This window comes from Petaurus breviceps, unplaced genomic scaffold (genome assembly GCF_028583685.1).
Source record: "Petaurus breviceps papuanus isolate PSGF00001 unplaced genomic scaffold, PetGlider_PUasm1.0 90760, whole genome shotgun sequence".
Taxonomy (NCBI): domain Eukaryota; kingdom Metazoa; phylum Chordata; class Mammalia; order Diprotodontia; family Petauridae; genus Petaurus; species Petaurus breviceps.
Genome location: NW_027187338.1, coordinates 227,683 through 245,931, shown reverse-complemented (window position 1 = coordinate 245,931; position 18,249 = coordinate 227,683). Strand labels below are relative to the sequence as shown.

Genomic DNA, 18,249 nt, shown 5'->3' with positions numbered 1-18,249 from the left:
TCAGTGGGAATTTCAGATAGGTTGTAAATTATCTAGGAGAAAGTTGCATGGTCCGCAGATGAAAAACTTCAGCCATTTAACCAAGGAAAAAGAAAAGTATACTTTTTTATATATCACATATGTGTTATAGATTTTATATGTGTTTTATATATATGTATTATATATGTGTTATGTATTTAAAAATAGTATTTCCCCCAAATGTTTCCAAGAATTTTATATTCCCTTCTCCAGGAAACCTAGATTTCATTACAAATGATTACAAATATAATCATTACAAATGCCATGATTATTTAGTTACTAGATTCTTTATTTTTTACCTCTTCCAGTGGTCTCCTGTGGTCATCCTGGCTCTCCACCCCATTCGCAGATCTCAGGGGACAGCTATACTGTGGGATCAGTTGTACGTTACAGCTGCCTGGGCAAGAGAACTTTGATCGGCAATGCTACCCGCATGTGCCAGCTTGATGGACACTGGAGTGGCTCTCTACCACATTGCTCAGGTGTGAGCATAGGGAAAGTAGCCTGGGAAAAATGAAAGGATGGTTGCTTTTTATTGGCCTCATGCAAAACTTGGGTGAAGCACAGAGTAAAGCCCATTAAAACCATTTGGAAGACCTGGTTCACCAAGGTTGTGCTATCACTTGTAACATTTTCTGGTCTTCTATAGAACTTGAAATTTTAGTGTTGTATTTCATTCCCTCACATGTCTCTGTCCAATCCAGGCATGGGGTTTCTGCTTTCTATCCTTTTTATCCTTCTCATTTTTATGCCTTCCTTTCTGTTTGGTTTTCTTTCTCTCCTTCCTCAAACTAGCCTGATTTCTGTGGACCATTTGATACAAGGGTGTTGGGGAATAATGGAGGAGGTTGGATGCTTAGCAGGAGTACCAGACCTGGTGTTTATTTTATAGAACAGAAATTTTGGAGAACTGAGTGGAAGGAACACAACTTACTTTATAGGTCATTTGTAGACTAAGGCCTTTACATAGTCATTGAGGTGAGAAAGAAGCTTCTGTCAAGGACTTTGGTCACACATTTCACGTATCCCTTCTCCTTATGAAACCCCACTTCCAGGAAAAGATATGATAAATTCATTCACACTCAAGTATAAGTGGCTTAAAATGTTATCTCACCTAAGGTGATTTATACTGGAACAAGGAACAAAATCTTCCCTATATTATTCCTTTAATATGCCTCCCATAATTTCCCTTCCTTGGTCAGTTAAGTTCCTTCAAACACTTTCTGTTCTCTGGATACAAAAAGAGTAAGTCTAATCACCCTTTCTGTGACTTCAGATGCTTGTCGGATTATAATATAGAATTAGAAAGTAACTTAGAAGTCATCTGGTCCAACACCATCATTTTATAGGATGATAAATTGTTTGACCACAACAATTCTCAGAGGCGCTCTCTACTGACAGTGATCACAACCTCAAAAACTTTCTGCTTTCTCAACATCTATATTGAGTCAGTCACCAAATCCTGTCAGTTTGATCTACAAGATATCTCATGACTATCCTTTTCTATTTCCACTCCTACCCCCAGAGTTCAGGCTTTTTCCACTTTCTTTGACTCTTAGGAAGGCAGGGTAGCTTAATCAATCAAATACTGGCTTTAGGGTTAGGAAGATCTGCCTCTAATGCTGAGTAGCAGCAGTATGAATCTGGGCAAACCACTCAGCTTCTCAAAGTTTCAATTTTCTTATCTACAAAATTGATATAAGAATACCTATAATATCTTTACAACTCAGGGTTATTTTGAGGCTCAAAGAAGACAAGGGATTTAAGGCACTTTGCAAACTTTAGAACACTGTAAATACTGGTTACCCTCTGAGGTCCCTTCTCCAAAATTCCATGATGTCTTTTTATCATCTTCTGTCCCTCAGTCATGAATTTAAGCCTTTGGATTGCCCTTATCCTTCATGGTATTCCACATAGTGTAATGAATATTCAGTAAATATCTGTTGATCGAATGAATACTGCTAAATATACCTGAGTGTTAGAAGTGAAAAGAGGAAGAGAGGTGGATACTCAATGACTTTATCTAACAATTGATGAAAGATCCTAAAGAAAGATGCTCTTTTGACTAGATTTTAGATTCATTTTTGGTCAGAGTGAATCCTAGAGGAAGGCATTAAAATTTTAGAACTTTTACTTAATTGATCTAAAAACCCTTATATTTTAAAGTCCCTGAAGCTACAATTTTAACTTTGAAAGATTAGTCCAGTTTTAGGCTCATGATGTTTTCATGCTTACTTTCCCTTTTTAAAGCCCTTTCTATAGTGTTAGAAATAGTTGGATTGTTCCCAGTGGTCACAAGCATTTCTTTTCTTTTTTCCCCCAATTTATTTATTTATTTTTAGTGTTCAACATTCATTTCCACAAGATTTTGAGTTACAAATTTTTCTTCCCATCTTTCCCCTACCCCCACCCCCAAATAGTGAGCCTACTTAATACCCCCTTCCTGCTATCTGTTCTCTCTTATATCCTCCCTCACCCCCCCCCAACTTTCTAGTAGGGCAAGATAGATTTCTACACCCCAGTGCCTGTATATCTTATTTCCCAGTTGCATGTAAAAAACAATTTTTTAAACATTTGTTTTTAAAACTGTTGAGTGCCAGATTTTTTTGCTTCTTTCCTCCTTACTCACCCCCACTGGGAAGATAAGGAATTCACTATAGGTTGTACATGTGTAGTTATGCAAAACGATTCCATAGTAGTTATACTGTGAAAGACTAACTATATTTCCCTCCATACTATCCTGCCCCCCACTTATTCTATTTTCTACTTTGACTATCCCTTTTCAAAAGTATGTGGCTTCTAACTACCCTTTCCCCAAATCTCCCCTCCCTTCTATCATCCCCCATCTTATCCCCTTCCCCTCTATTTTCCTGTAGGGTAAGATACCCAATTGAGTGTGTATGTTATTCCCTCCTTAAGCCAAATTCAATGAGAGTACAGTTGACCCATTCCCTTTCACATTCCTGCTCTTCCCCTCCATTGTAACAGTTTTCTCTTGCCTCTTTTATATGAGATAATTTACTCTAATGTTCTCTCCCTTTCTCTTCCCAATATATTCCTCTCTCACCTCTTAATTTTATTTTTTAGATATCATCCCTTCATATTCAACTCTTTCTGTGCCCTCTATGTATACATGTACATACATATGCACACACATATTTATACACTCATGTACCTTCCTATAATATACATGTGTATGTATACATACATACATACATATATATATATACACACACACAATACACATATGTATTCCCTTCAACTATCCTCATATTGAGAAAGGTCTTATGAGTTACAGTTATCATTTTTCTATGTAGGAATGTAAATAGTTCAATTTTAATAAGTTCCTTATGATTTCTTTTTCTGGTTTACCTTCTCATGCTTCTCTTGCTTCTTGTATTTGAAAGTCGAATTTTATGTTCAGCTCTGGTTTTTTCATCAAGAATGCTTGAAAATTCTCTGTTTTCATTGAATGACCATATTTTTCCCTGAAGCATTATATTCAGTTTTGCTGGGTAGGTGATTCTTGGTTTTAGTCCTAGCTCCTTTGACCTCTGGAATATCATATTCCAAACCCTTCTATCCTTAATGTAGAAGCGTGTGTTATCCTAACAGGTCTTGTGTTTTCCTGATTGTGTTTCCACAGTACTCAAATTGTTTCTTCCTGACTGCTTGCAGTATTTTCTCCTTGACCTGGGAACTCTGGAATTTCTCTATAATATTCATAGGAGTTTTCTTTTTGGGATCTTTTTAAAGAGGCAATCAGTGAATTCTTTCAATTTCTATTTTGGCTTCTGGTTCTAGGATATCAGGAAATTTTGCTTGATAATTTCTTGAAATATGTTGTCTAGGCTCTTTTTTTGATCTTGGGTTTCAGGTAGTCCAAAAATTTTTAAATTATCTCTCTTGGATCTATTTTCCAGGTCAGTGGTTTTTCCAATGAGATATTTCACATTTCCTTCTATTTTTTTTCATTTTTTTAATCTGTTTTATAGTATCTTGATTTCTTATAAAGTCATTAGATTCCATTTGCTCCAATCTAATTTTGAAGGAATTATTCTCTTCAGTGAGTTTTTGAAATTCCTTTTCCATCTGACAAATTCGCCTTTTTTTTTTTTGGAGGGGGAAGGTAGGGCAATTGAGCTTGTGACTTGCCCAAGGTCATACGGCTCTTTGTGTTAAGTATCTGAGTCCTCCTGACTCTGTGGCCGGTGCTCTATTCACTGTGCCACCTAGATTCCCCGACAAATTCGACTTTTTAAAGCATTCTTCTTATTGGTTTTTTGGGCCTCTTTTGCCATTTGAGTTAGTCTGTGTTTTGTTTTTGTTTTGTTTTTGCTTTTTGGAGGGCAGTTGGGGTTAAGAGACTTGCCCAAAGTCACACAGCTAGTTTTTATGTTAAATGTCTGGGGCCGGATTTGAACTCAGGTCCTCTTGACTCCAGGGCCCGTGCTCTATTCACTGTACCACCTAGGCACCCCAAGTTAGTCTATTTTTTAAGGTGTTACTTTCTTCAGTATTTTTTTGCGGTCTCCTTTAGCAGGCTATTGACTTGCTTTTCATCTTTTTCTTGCATCCTCATTTTTCTTCCCAATTTTTCCTCCACCTCTCTTACTTGATTTTCAAAATCCTTCTTGAGCTCCTCCATGGCCTATAACCAATTCATATTTTTCTTGGAAGCTTTTGATGCAGGAGTTATGACTTTGTTGTCTTCCTTCCATTCCATGCTTTGATCCTTTTTGTCCCCAAAAAAGGATTCTATGGTCTGCTTGTGCTTCCTCTGCTTGCTCATATTGACAGCCAATTACTTGGCTTTTGAGCTCTTTGCCATGGTAGAACTCTGCTTCCAGGGGTGGCTAGGTGGCATAGTGAATGGAGCACCAGTCCTGGAGTCAGGAAGACCTGAGTTCAAATCTGGCCTCAGACACTTAACACAAAAAAACTAGCCATGTGACCTTGGGCAAGTCACTAATCCCAATTTCCCTACCTTCCCTCCCCCAAAAAACAAAAAAAAAAAAAAAAAAAAAAAAGAACTCTGCTTCCAGATTGCAGAGAGCTGTGTCCCAAATCGCTGGGGCTTCGCAGCTGCCAGAGCTATTAGGTGGGTGCCCTTCCTGCAGCCCCCACAAGCTCTGGCACACTAGCCACATACCCCAAGATCACCACCCAAGACCGCAATCCAGATCCAAGCAGGTTAAAGCTAGAGTGATTACCCTCTGAATCGTTGCTTGGTCCCCCTACAATCTGCAAGCCAGGAGCTCTTGAGGTAACACCACAGCAACTGCTGCCACTGTACTTCTGACACTTCTTGCCCTGGGGGCATGGGCCATACTGCAGTCTTCACCATTCAGTTCCACCAGAGTTCCTGACTGACCTTTTACCTTCTTTTTGGCGTTTATGGGTTGAGAGGTCTGGAAATTGCCACAGCTGCTGGTGACTCACTCTCCTAAAGTCTGCTCTAGCTAACACTGGATGGGCTGGCCTGGGGCCAGAACCGTGCAACTCAGGTGGGGCTGTATTTGGTGCGATAGACCCTTCCTTTGGGCCTGCTGGGCTGCCTGCAGTGGGAGAATCGTTCCTCTGTCACTTTGTGGATTCTATAGCTCTACAATTTGTTCAGAGTAATTTTTTAACATGTATTGGAAGTGGTTGGAGACAGAGCCACATGGAGGTCCTGTTTTTACTCTGCCATCTTGGCTCCACCCCCATCATGAGCATTTCTTTCTGATTTCTACCTGACCTCTGTGGTAGAAATAGGCCAATGTTAACCATGAGACAGTGAAGTAATTCTTTGGAATAAAATGAGGTCATCTAACAGAGCCAGATTTTTTAAGAAAATTAATACTCTTGCCTTGAGATTGGTCCTATAAATGTAAATGTCCCTAATTTCACTAGTTCACATAGCTTTTTTTCTTTAGCCATTATCCAAGGAATTAACTTTCCTACTTTTCATTTCCACCATTCTCTATTCCTTACACCACATTAATACAGTGGACTTGTTTGATTCTGACCAGCAGGTAGCAGTGTGGGAATTTGTGGGGATCCAGGCATCCCTCCCCATGGCATCCGTCTGGGAGATGAATTTGTTATTGGAAGTCTGATGCGATTCAGCTGTGAACCTGGCTACATGCTCCGAGGGTCATCAGAGAGGACCTGCCATGTCAATGGCTCATGGAGTGGTACTCAGCCTGAGTGTGAAGGTAACATGTGGAATTTTTTTCCCATTGCCTACTCTTTCTCACATCTTCCATTCCCTTTTTTTTTTTCCCCTTCCATTCCCTTTTTTGCATTACATTACAAGGACTGACCAGTGAAATTCATTACCCAAGTGCAAAACTTTGATCAAAAAATAAAAAAAGCAAGGTGAATATAGGGCAAAATATTTGAGATAAAGTGCTCTTATCTTTCTTCTCTCCTGTCCTCTCAACCAACTTTTCTAGTATTGGGGGAAAGTAAGTTTTCTAGAATCAAACTCTATGCTGAGGTCTGATTAAATTTATATGCCCTAAATTGATCTCTGTCCTTGTCACCTAAGGATCCTCCTCACACTTGGACTCAATCAATCTTCCTTGCTTGGACAAAATTGGAAATAGCAATAATAACAATAGCTAACACTGTGATCATGCAGACATAGGAAGTGCTTTTGCATTATTATCTCATTTAATCCTCACAACAACCCTGGGAGGTGGTTGTTGGCATTATCCTCATTTAAGGATGATTAAGCAATGATACAACCATTAAGTGACTTGCTTAGATTCACAGAAATAGTAAGTGTGTGAGGCTGGAGTTGCACTCAGGTACTCCAGACTTGAGGCCAGACACTCTAGCCACTATACCACCTAGCTTCTCCTTTATGATTTGGAGCATTGTTTTCATATCTAAATAAAACCTATAATGAAAGAGCACCCATTGGTAATAGAATCAACGAGCAAAAAATACTATTTGAAAATTGATAGTATTGAAACTAGCAAACGTTACTACCCCAAGTGCCTTAGGGCTTTTGTTTTTCCTTTGATGGAACTGAGTCTCTGGTGGTTTGGTGTTTCAAAGCCGACAAACAAATTGTTGATTACTCTGTGTATGTAAGTATATATAAGTATGTGTGTGTATTTACACACACACATATACATACACATCATGTTTTAAATTAGTTATGGGCATTCTGGGAATTCTAGGAAATGGAATAGACTGAAAATAGATTGAAGAAATAAATTTGTAACTGACAGGTCCACAATAGGCTTTTACAAAAACTTGTATTTTATTTTTTCCCCAGTTACATGTGCAAACAATTTTTAACATTTGTTTTTAAAATTTTGAGTTCCAGATTCTCTCCCTCTCTCCCTCCCTCCTCCTTCTTCATTGAGAAGTCAAGCAATTTTATATAGGTTTATACATGTGTAGTCTTGCAAAACGTATTTCCATATTAGCATGACAGGCTTTTAAAGAACAATTTGCTGCTCCCTCTAACCCTTGAGGTAAGTTGAGGCATGGTATAGTGGGAAGGACCCTGGATTGAGAGACTGAGGACCTAAACTTTGATTCTTTATCTAAACTTTGCCACGTGCTTGCTCTGTGAACTTGGGCAAGCCCTTCACTTCTCTAGGCCTTACTTTTTACATCTGTAAAGTGAGGAAGTAGGATTAAGTGATGTTTAAGGTCCCTAAATCTCATACATGGAGAGCAAATTTTTAAAGAGGAGGATTCCTGCACTGGAGGGACAAAATATTTAATCCAGTGGCATTTCTGACCATTTAGGTAATCAGTCATTCAACAGATATTGTTAGAACTATATTTGGTGTTTGAGTGGCACATAGTAAGTGCTTAATAAATGTCTTTTGACTGATTGATTGCCCAGAGAGAGCTTCCAATCCCTTTGGAAAGGTAACACGAGACAAATAAAATAGAAAACAAGGCAATAATTGATATATAGTTATATGGCTATATACCTTTCTTCTTGTTAGCCTTTGAATACCCTGAGGGGTCTCATTCATCTTTGTGTTCCTCCTAGCACAAGTTTTTTGTTTGTAGCAGGTACCTGAGAAATATTTGTGGAATGTATCCACACCTTACATATACAAGAAGTCCCCAACTTAGCAAACAACCCTGTATGTATACTAGTGGTCACCTCCATACAAACATACAACTATAGACCAGTGACACCATGGTGGAATTCAGCTTTCCTTCCCACTCTTCTATTAACCATTGTCTGGAATCGTTAGACATCTTCCCTCTTCTCATATTACCCCTAGCTAGATCAGTCTGTGTTGAGATCTAAAGTGGTGATGAAGGGGAGGTTCATACAATTTGTTTACATCAGATTTTAATCTGGCTCTGGCCAGTTTCAAGCTCCTCAGGCTATGCTATGCTCTCTTTGGGGAATGAAACTTATTGAATCACTTTGCTCTTTTGGTTTTCTAGTGCTATCTTGTGGAAACCCAGGAACACCAAGCAATGCCCAAGTGGTGTTCAATGATGGCTTGGTTTTCTCCAGCTCTATCATTTATGAGTGTCGGGAAGGCTATTATGCAACGGGCCTGCTCAGCCGACATTGTTCTGTCAATGGAACCTGGACTGGGAGCTCCCCAGAGTGCACAGGTAAGTCCTACACCAGTATTGTGTGTGTGTGTGTGTGTGTGTGTGTGTAGGGGGGGAGGGCTAAGCAATAAGGTCTGTACATATCTATGTCTCTATATCTATATGTGTTTACAACAGTCCATGTGTGTATCTCTATGTGTATGAGTGTACATCTATACCAATGTACATCTATGTTGTATATGGCCATACATCTATATGTGTAAGTGTATATATGTATTGTACAGTATACATCTGTATATGTGGATGTGTAAGAGTACATACTTGTTTGTATGTACATCTGGCTGCATGTACATAAGTGCAAGTGTATACTGCATGTGTATGTCTTATGTGCACAAGTGTATGTATGTCTACAAGTATATTTCTGTAGATGTACACGTGTACTTGTGACTATGTAGGTCTGGACAGTGTACATAAGTACCTGGACACTATGTATATGTGTATCCTTGAACATGTGTGTGTATACTTCTGGATTTGTGAATATGTTCTGAACTGTGCGTGTATCTGATATATGCATAGATCTGGACATGGGTATGCAAATGCATGTATGTCTAGATGTTTGTATCTCTGGACTGTGTACATGTATATCGGGTTATGTATGTATATGCACATCTGGATATGCATCTGGATTGTGTACATCTGGATGTACATACATTTACTATATTGTGTGTATATCTGGATATGTGTACTGTATATCTAAATATGTGGTTGGATGTGTACAACTGGACATGTGTATGTATATGTCTGGATGAATTCATATGCACAGCTGGATGTATGTTTGGGCAGTTTCATATGTACACATCTGGATGCATGGACATTTACTACCCCATGTACATTTGGATACTTGTGTACACACGTTTGGATTGTGTACATTTATCTATGAATGTGTGTTTTTGGATATGTAGAAATCAAGTTTTGAGAAAGAGAGGATAGTTGATGCTGGGAATAGTCACTTTTTCATCTCTTCCTTCCAGTTATAAACTGTGGGGATCCTGGAATTCCAGCTAATGGAATCAGAATAGGCAGTGATTTCACATACAACAAGACTGTGACTTACCAATGTGTCCCAGGACATATGATGGAATCTGACAGAGCATCCGTGTTGAGATGCACCAAAGATCGGGTATGGAATGGTACCAAGCCAGTGTGCAAAGGTGAGAACTGCATCCCTCAGGTACACTACTCTAGTGGGATGGGGAGGGGGTACAGTGGAGGGAAGCACAGAAGGAGAGGAAAGGAGGACAATTAGGAGAATGCAAATGTGCCTTTTCAAATTGAAATTGACTGAGAAATTAGGACAAAGTAGGCATTTAACATCTTTGACCCCTGACCATGGCTACTGAAGCAGGTCCCCTTTTCTAGGTCTCTACTACCTTCTCTACAAAGTGAAGCTATGCAGAATTATTCTGCCTGACTTAGGGATGCAGGACAGGAGAGCACTTGGAAGTTAGTCAGGATCAAGTTCTAGCTTTTTATTCTTGCTTTTTTATTAACTCTGTGAACCTGTAGAAGTCACTTACTTTTCTGAGCTTTGTTTTTTTTGTCTGTGAAATGGAAATAAGAATGCTTGCCCTGGCTATTTTATAGGTGACATAATATATATGAAGTACTTTGTCACTTTATAAAATTTATAAAGTTCTATATAGGTGTTAGCTCTCAGGTAAAATTTAGACTATAGAAGATCATGAATTGTTGAAGCTTAGATCTGGATAGAAGTTTACTGTTCATCTAGTCCAAGTCTTTTGTTTTACAGCTCAGGAAACTGTGGAACAGAGAAAATAAATAACTTCCTCAAGCTTGTACAGCTATCAAGTGACAGAGCTAAGAAGAGAGGCTGGCTAAAAAGCCTAATTCACTGCTCTTTGGCACTATACCTACCACATGGTAGCCTATTATTTAAAGAGGGATGATAGTTATCTCCAACTATTTTAGTTTGGTTTTTAAAACCATTCTTAGCTAAAGGGCATACAAAAACAGATAGTGGTATGTATTTGACTATTGGACCATAATTGCCAACTCCTAAAGAATGTACTTCTTACCTGCCATCTTCCTGGCATTAAGGAGCTCATAATCTGGTTGGAGAAATAACTAATAGGATGAGACAATGATGAGCATCACAGACAGAAAATGCTTTAAAAATTCAGAACAGGTAAAGGTCACTGTGAGTCTTCCACATCAAAGGTCAGCAGAAACGTGGAGCAAGAATACTTTCTTCTGAGTCTTTCTCAAAGAGCCTCTAACCTCTGCCACAGCGTCAGTATGCTACAGTAAGGTGAGCTTTAGCCTAGAAATCAAAAAGCAAAGCTTAATTGGAAACCAATTCTACCATTTACTAGCCTGGTGACCTTGAGCAAATCAGTTCATTTTTATGAGCTTCCGCTTAGCTTCATTTTCTGTAAAATGGTACCAGTACTTACCCCACCTACTTCCAAGGGCAGTTGTAAGGGTCAATTGAGGTAAAGGACTTGGTACCTTTGTACAAAGATTGTACAAATGTGAGCTGTTTTCATCATCATCTCTGTTAGCTTGTGTCCTAATCCTAATAAAGCAATCAAATAATTGTTATGCATTAATTTCAAAATCTCCAGAAAAGACACCTAAGCAAGAATCCTATCCTGCTGCCTCTTTCTTGGAAAGGAGAAAATAGGAGTGGCCTGAATCTCTGTACACTTAGCTCTATAGCTTAACTTTCTGAAATTAACTTGCCTAACCTATGTGAGGGCATCCCAGTCTGATTTTTACCTCTGAGGCTGAAGACTTGTGTGTGTTTCATCATACTGGGAGATCTTTGAAGATGGGAACTATGTTCTCTGTAACACCAGAGATTCCCTAAAAGCAGAGGGTCACGAGTCCCCAGAGGTAGAGCTAGAGTTACTTATTTTATTAATGGGCTTTGATGGAGCATGGTTCTTCTGGAAGATCATCAAGATACAACAACTTTGTTTTCCTTTACAGCCATCCTGTGCAAGGCACCCCCTCCTGTTCCTAATGGGAAAATTGTGGGGTCTGACTTCATGTGGGGCTCAAGTGTGACATATGCCTGTTTGGAAGGCTATCAGCTCTCTCTGCCTGCCGTGCTTACCTGTGAAGGCAATGGTTCCTGGAGTGGAGAGCTGCCCCAGTGTTTTCGTAAGTTGGTGTCCGTAAGTTGGTGTCAGAGTAGGATTGTGCTTATATACAAAGAATCAAGGTGACTGAATTCTGTCCTGATCAGACATCTAGGGCATTGTGTTCTGTTCCAGGCATAATTCTGGAAGGGTAATGATGAGCTGGAGAGTGTCCAAGGAAAGATGAGGATGGTGAAGTGCCTTTGAGATTATGTCATATGAGCACTGGTTGAGTAGCTGAAGATTTTTAGCCTAGAGAAAACATAGGAGAGACATGATAGTTTTCTCCAACTATGTGAATACATGCTACCTAGAAGAGGGATGGTGCTAGTTCTGGTTATCCCCAGAAGACAAGATTAGGAACAATTAACACATCACCTTCTAAAATTTGCATTTTATTTTCTTTTGTGATGAATGAAAAGTCTGAGAGACATAATTTCCGAGTAATTAATAATCAATTTATTAATTGTAGCTAGCAAATAATTAATAAAATGATTGTCATTGGCTTTCTTTTGTAAACCCAAGATGAACTTTATTGGCCAGTGGGAGTTTAAGTACACTTGGAAGAGTGAATATTTCTGACAGGTGGAAATCAATTCTGATTGGCTAACAATTAATGAGAGAATGAATATTACAATGAGAACTGGCTTATTCTAATGAAGGCCTGGGGCCTACACTTTGATTATGTCCCTCTTACTCATCTCTACCCACACCACTCCACCTCTTATCTAGACAAAGGCATCTATCTCCCCCCAAGCCACTTATGTCCCAGTTGGGTGAGATCTCACCCAAGATTGAGGAGAATGTTAACCCAATCTCATTATCAGCCCTGTCCTTCTGAAACTGCTTTGACTTAGTAGAGAATGAGGAAATTGGAAGGGAAAAAACCCTGGATCCCCTGATATTAATTGGTTATTAATATAGAAGAAAAATAATCATTTCTCTCTCTTTTTAAAAAGCATTTATTTTCTCTTCCTTCTGCCTTCCCCTATCAACATGGTAGTACTGGGGGAATTTGTAGTATAATCAAAGAGAACAAATTCTCATATTAGCCTTGTTGAAAAATGTATCTCACATTCTGCATCATGAGTCTATCACTTTGTCTTAAGGTGGGTAGAATGGTCATCTGGAATTGTGATAGGTCATTACATTTATCAGAATTCTGAAATCTTTCTAAGTTGTTTATCTTTATGATATTATTGTATAAATTGATTTCCTGGTTTTGTTCATTTATTCCGCATTGGTTCATAAAAGTCTTCCCAGATTTCTCTGAAAACCACCACTTCATTATTTCTTATAGCACAAAAATATTCCATTACCACTTCATTATTTCTTATAGCACAAAAATATTCCATTACATTCAAATACCCCTGTTTGTTCAGCTATTCTCCAGTTGGTAGGCACTCTTTAGTTTCCAGTGTCTAGAGAGGGGGAGCAGCGGATAAAGTCCTGGGCCTGGAGACAGGAAAACTCGAGTTTAGATCTGATCTTAGTCACTTTTTAGATGGGTGACCCTGAACAAGTCATTTAACCCCTGTTTGCCTCAGTTTCTTCAACTATAAAATGGCAATAATAGCACTTGCCTTCCAGGGTTTTTGTGACCATGAAATGAGATAATGAGGTAAAGAAAATTTAACTTGTGATCCCTTTTGTGACACATAGTAGGCACTTAATAAATGCTTGTAATAATAAATGTGAACCAATTCACAGCTTCAACTGCAGAGCCCTAATGATCCTATTTTCCTATATCCCCTCAAACATTTTGTCATTTTCCCTTTTTATCTGTTTTTATTATCTTTGATATTTGAATGACTATGAAGCAGAGTTGCTTTAATTTGCATTTCTCTTGCATGAATTAATTTGCAAAGGGGCAAATTTAAGATTAAAGTTGGGAAAACTTCTTCACAATGTGTTGTTCCAAACCACTTTAGGCTGCTTTGGGAAGTAGTCATTTCTCCTTCCCTGGAGGTCTTCTGTCAAAGGCTTGATGACCACCCCTCTCCTAGAAGGAATTTTTGTTGAAATAGGGTTTGGGTTAGATGGCCTTTGAAGTCCCCTCCAACTTAGTTTTTGTAAATCTTTCTGTGCTGGGACCTATCATTTAAATACTAGAATCATACATTCTTATATTTTAAAGGAAGCTCAAAGACTATCTCACCTAGCAGTTGGCATACTATGTCCCATGGGCCAAATCTGACCACTGTCTCTTTTTGTATGACTTGTAAGCTAAGAATTTTTTTAACCTTTTTAAAAAAATAACAATTTAGTTCAAGAAAGGTCAAAACCATCCTTAGCTTACAGTTAAACAGAAATAGGTAGTGTGCCATAATTAGTTTACTGACCCCTGAAACCTATTGGGTAAACAGAGTTGGTTCCTCTTTCCCTGACTCCCAATACTTCAGTATGAGGAGAGTGTTAGTCAACATCTTAAAATACTTGTGTAGGAAAAAGGGAACTGGAAATATTTTAACCCAATGCAGGTAAGCCTCTAATCTGGAACTATAGAAGTAATTAGAATAGAGACAAAGGATGTGGTTCTTTTCTAAGGGCTGTTACATACTCATACGTTTGGGTGGGTGCTTGAGGAAATTATGTGGCAGTATTCACTGCTATGAATTTCCTTAGGTACAGAATGTGAAGATCTCCCTACAGCCTGTTAGCCTATAGCTTCTATTATTGTCTAACTCTAAACAGATAGTTTGTATGGTTAAAACTTTGAATATTTCTCTTTTGTCCTTTTTTATTCTTTGACTTTGTCGTCTTTGCCTTGAATAAGATTTTATCTAAGATTAAGCCTCAAAACTCTGCTGAACATGGTTTTAGGGAAAGAAGGAAACCTAAAAATAAGGAGGTGCTTAAAGACAGCAGGCCTCACTCCCCAGTTCTTTTCACAGCTCTAGAATAAACCATGTCCCCAATATCTGAGAGCCAAGAATTGTACAATTAACATGAAACCATGTTTTACTTTTACGTGAGCAATAATTTGAATAAAGCTGTGTACACGTATATTTTGTCCTGCCTTAACCTGGTCATTGTTCATGTCATGATAACATTTCTGTGAGAAGTACTTTTGTTTTATTGCTGTGGGGGAAGGAGGGAAAGGGTTACCCTCCATCAAGGATGAAATGATTGTGACACAAATAATAAAAATGTTTAAAGCAAAAAAAAAAAAAAAAAGGACGTGTGTAGCATGGCATACTACTGCCCACTATTGTTGAATGCCAGATTTAAATTGGGATCACTTTCCTGTATCTGGGGATGTGCCAGATGAATCAGGGCCAGGAATCCCTGGGCTGATCACTAACCAGGGCATTTGACCAGAGCAGCCTGTGAAGTGTGAGCTGCTACTGTTCTGCATGGTCCCAGGAAATTTGTTCTTAGTGACTAAATTCCTACTTTGCATGTTGGGATTTACTTTCTTTTATTTCTTATAGAATGCTAGAGCTGGAAGGGACCTTGGAACATGATATTTATTAGAGCTAAAAGAGACTGTAAAGATAAGCCACTTTTATTCAACAGAAGGATCTATTCTATTTGTTGCCTTTTGCTTTTAGGTTCATGCTGCAGCCCAGTAACTGGTATTACCCTTTTCATGTATGCTGGAAGTTTGATATCTTCCTCTGGCCCTGACATAGTGAAGTTCTTTCTTACTTAAAATAATATCTTATAATCTTGTTAGTTAAAAATACATTGTGAAATTAAGTTCTGGGAAGAAAAGAAACATGTAAAACCAAGTTTTATGTTGGTCTTTCATACCAGGACATTTATATGGAATTAATCAAATAGTCACTGTCAGAAAGAATGAGCAGCATTAGAGGTGACCACATGCCTAATAGTGCTTCCCGGACCAATCATACTGGTGAGGTCTAAAGCCTGTCCACAAGAAAATTAGCATGAGGCTGTTAGAATAGCTATCTGGTGTCTGGAGAGTTGTTAAGTTATTCAGTCATGTATGACTCTTTGTGACCCTGTGGACTATAGAACACCAATATTGTCCATGGGGTTTTCTTGACAAAGATACTAGAATGACTTGCTATTTCCTTCTCCAGTGGATTAAAGCAAACAGAGGTTATGTGATTTGTCCAGGGTCACACTGCTAATAAGTGTCTGAGGCCAGAGTTGAACTTTAGTCTTCTTGACCCCAAGCCCAGTGCTCTATTCACTGAGCTACCTAGCTTCTAGAGAGTAACTATAGTATTCTTATCTGTCTTTGGTTCCTTAGCTGTGTTCTGTGGAGATCCTGGTGTCCCACCCTATGGGAGGAGAGAGGACCGGGGATTTTCTTACAGGTCATCTGTTTCATACTCTTGCCCACCTCCCCTAGTGCTTGTGGGCTCATCAAGAAGGTTCTGTCAATCAGATGGGACGTGGAGTGGCACCCAGCCCAGCTGCATAGGTAAGAATATGTTCTAGCACCAGGCAACCATGCTGCTCCGGCAAATAGCAAGTCTAAGTTTTAGACAAAGTTATCTCACAGATATGATATGAAACCCTAAGCAAGTCTTTCACTTGACCATTTCTGGGTCTTAATATTTTCCTTTAACCTCTCTGAAGAGACAATGAAATAGGCAGAGCTAAAGTGATATTAGAATTATAGAATCAACAGGGAGAAGAAACGTAAAAAAAGGTGAGGAAGACAATAACTCTACATATTTCTTTGAAATAGCTATTTTTCCAAGTGGGAAGAGGAAATCTTCCAAGTTTTCCAGGTGGATTGTTTCTATATTTTTATAACCCAGATCCAGCTCTTACCATGTGTGCAGACCCTGGTGTACCCCAGTTTGGGATGCAGAACAACTCCCAAGGCTATCAGGTAACTGTAAAAATCAGTACTAAATCGATCAACTCCTTCCTTCTATTCCATCTGCCACTACTAAGGGTGAAAGACCAAACAAAGATACTGTTTAGGGCAACAATAGCTTATAGTAAAGGATTGGATGGAACTTTAGGAGTAAATCTACCTGCTGGAAATTGCTGGAGAAGGGTAGAGAAAACAGTATTTAGACCACTTAGAAGTGACATTTGATAATAAGACTAAGAAACTGAATGGATGGTGATAATGGAGGAAGAGGTGAAAGATGGTGATGGGGAACCCAAATGGAGAGTTAAATATGGGTGGTAGATGAAAGTTTGATAAAGGGGGGGCAGTTATATGGAGGTTATGGTGAGGATAATAATGGGAAAGTTGGAGAGTTGATCTTGGAAAAGACAGGATAATGATACAGTAGATGGAAGATAATAATGATGACGATGATGGGATAGAGGGAAGGTTGATGATGGGGCATGTTAGCAAGTTGATTATGAAAAAACAGATGGAATGAATGATGGGAGATAGATAAAAGTGATAAAAATGGGGACAAATGGAGGGTGATAGGTGTTATATAGAGAGGGTTAGTGATGAGGGCATAGTATAGATGGAGAAAAATGGTGGAACCAGATGGAAGGATGATGTTGATAAGCAGGTACTTGAAAGATAGCGGCGGGTTCAAATAGAAGGGAGTAATGAGCGGGAGAGGGGAAGGCCTATTGAAGGTTGCTAATGAGGGACTTGGTTCTTATTCCAGGTTGGAAGTCTAGTGCTTTACCGTTGTCAGAAAGGTTACTTGTTGCAAGGCTCTACCACTAGAACCTGCCTCCCCAACCTTACTTGGAGTGGAACCCCACCAGACTGTGTCCGTAAGTAGTCCTAAACTATATCACAAGAAATTTTGATTCCCCAACAGGGAGGATTTACCTCTGACATGATGAAATACGAGAGGATTTAAAAACTGAGACCATGTAATGTAATGCCAAAAGAAGGCAACTTCCCGGGTTCAAAATACCAGCATAGGTGCTCTCTATTTTATTCAGTGACAAACCCAGAACAGAGAAGATCAAAACATGACATCATTCAAAATACAGCATTTACTAAGTGTGATTAAATAATCTCCAAGTACTACCCCACCCCAGGATCTTCCAATCATTCAATCAATTACAAAGTCTCTGTTCTAAATACTTCTCCACCCCTAGGCTATACCTTAATTAAGTCCACCACAAAGCCCCTCTTCTCAAATGGAGATTAGTTTCCAAACATAAGGTCAAAAGTTCCCCACCCCTGGATCACAATTGAATCTACCCCAGAGTTACATCAAGTTTAAACACAGCACTTAATACCCAAATGGAGGTCTTTTCTTCATCTTGACACGAGGCAAGTTCTCAGCAATCTTAGTTCCTGGGGAGACAAGGCTTAGCAAAGCCACAAGATACATTGCCAGTCCCTTCATGAATTTATCCTCTGTCTGTAGAACAGTCCTAGAACCCTTGAACACATTAGCAAAGCCCTCTCCCAGGATTTCTGTAAACATACAACAAGAAAATCCTTCTTCAGGGCTTCTGAACCAACAGAAAGGCTCCCAGACCCCTGCAACAACAGCACTGTCCTTCACCAGTGGACAGTATGGATTTCTGTAAACATACAACAAGAAAATCCTTCTTCAGGGCTTCTGAACCAACAGAAAGGCTCCCAGACCCCTGCAACAACAGCACTGTCCTT

General features: G+C 39.1%; 2 protein-coding genes and 1 long non-coding RNA gene across 3 annotated transcripts in view; 2 read left to right on the top strand and 1 right to left on the bottom strand.

Annotated features, from left to right (window-relative positions):
- Window positions 1–18,249, top strand: part of LOC138146178 (NACHT, LRR and PYD domains-containing protein 10-like) — a 294,893-nt gene that overhangs the window by 185,338 nt on the left and 91,306 nt on the right. The gene's annotated exons all lie outside the window — the stretch shown is intronic.
- Window positions 1–18,249, top strand: part of CSMD2 (CUB and Sushi multiple domains 2) — a 1,071,431-nt gene that overhangs the window by 1,009,511 nt on the left and 43,671 nt on the right. The window contains exons 56-63 of the mRNA XM_069067881.1: window positions 327–500; window positions 6,036–6,218; window positions 8,437–8,613; window positions 9,585–9,764; window positions 11,566–11,739; window positions 15,940–16,113; window positions 16,457–16,530; window positions 17,282–17,393. Coding sequence (XP_068923982.1) covers window positions 327–500; window positions 6,036–6,218; window positions 8,437–8,613; window positions 9,585–9,764; window positions 11,566–11,739; window positions 15,940–16,113; window positions 16,457–16,530; window positions 17,282–17,393 — 1,248 coding nt within the window. The remainder of the gene's footprint in view (window positions 1–326; window positions 501–6,035; window positions 6,219–8,436; window positions 8,614–9,584; window positions 9,765–11,565; window positions 11,740–15,939; window positions 16,114–16,456; window positions 16,531–17,281; window positions 17,394–18,249) is intronic.
- Window positions 459–11,823, bottom strand: LOC138146181 (uncharacterized). The gene is made up of 5 exons (XR_011164413.1): window positions 11,693–11,823; window positions 11,028–11,149; window positions 10,650–10,894; window positions 9,668–9,789; window positions 459–522 (listed from the first exon to the last, which is right to left on the bottom strand). It is a non-coding gene; the product is annotated as an uncharacterized lncRNA (long non-coding RNA).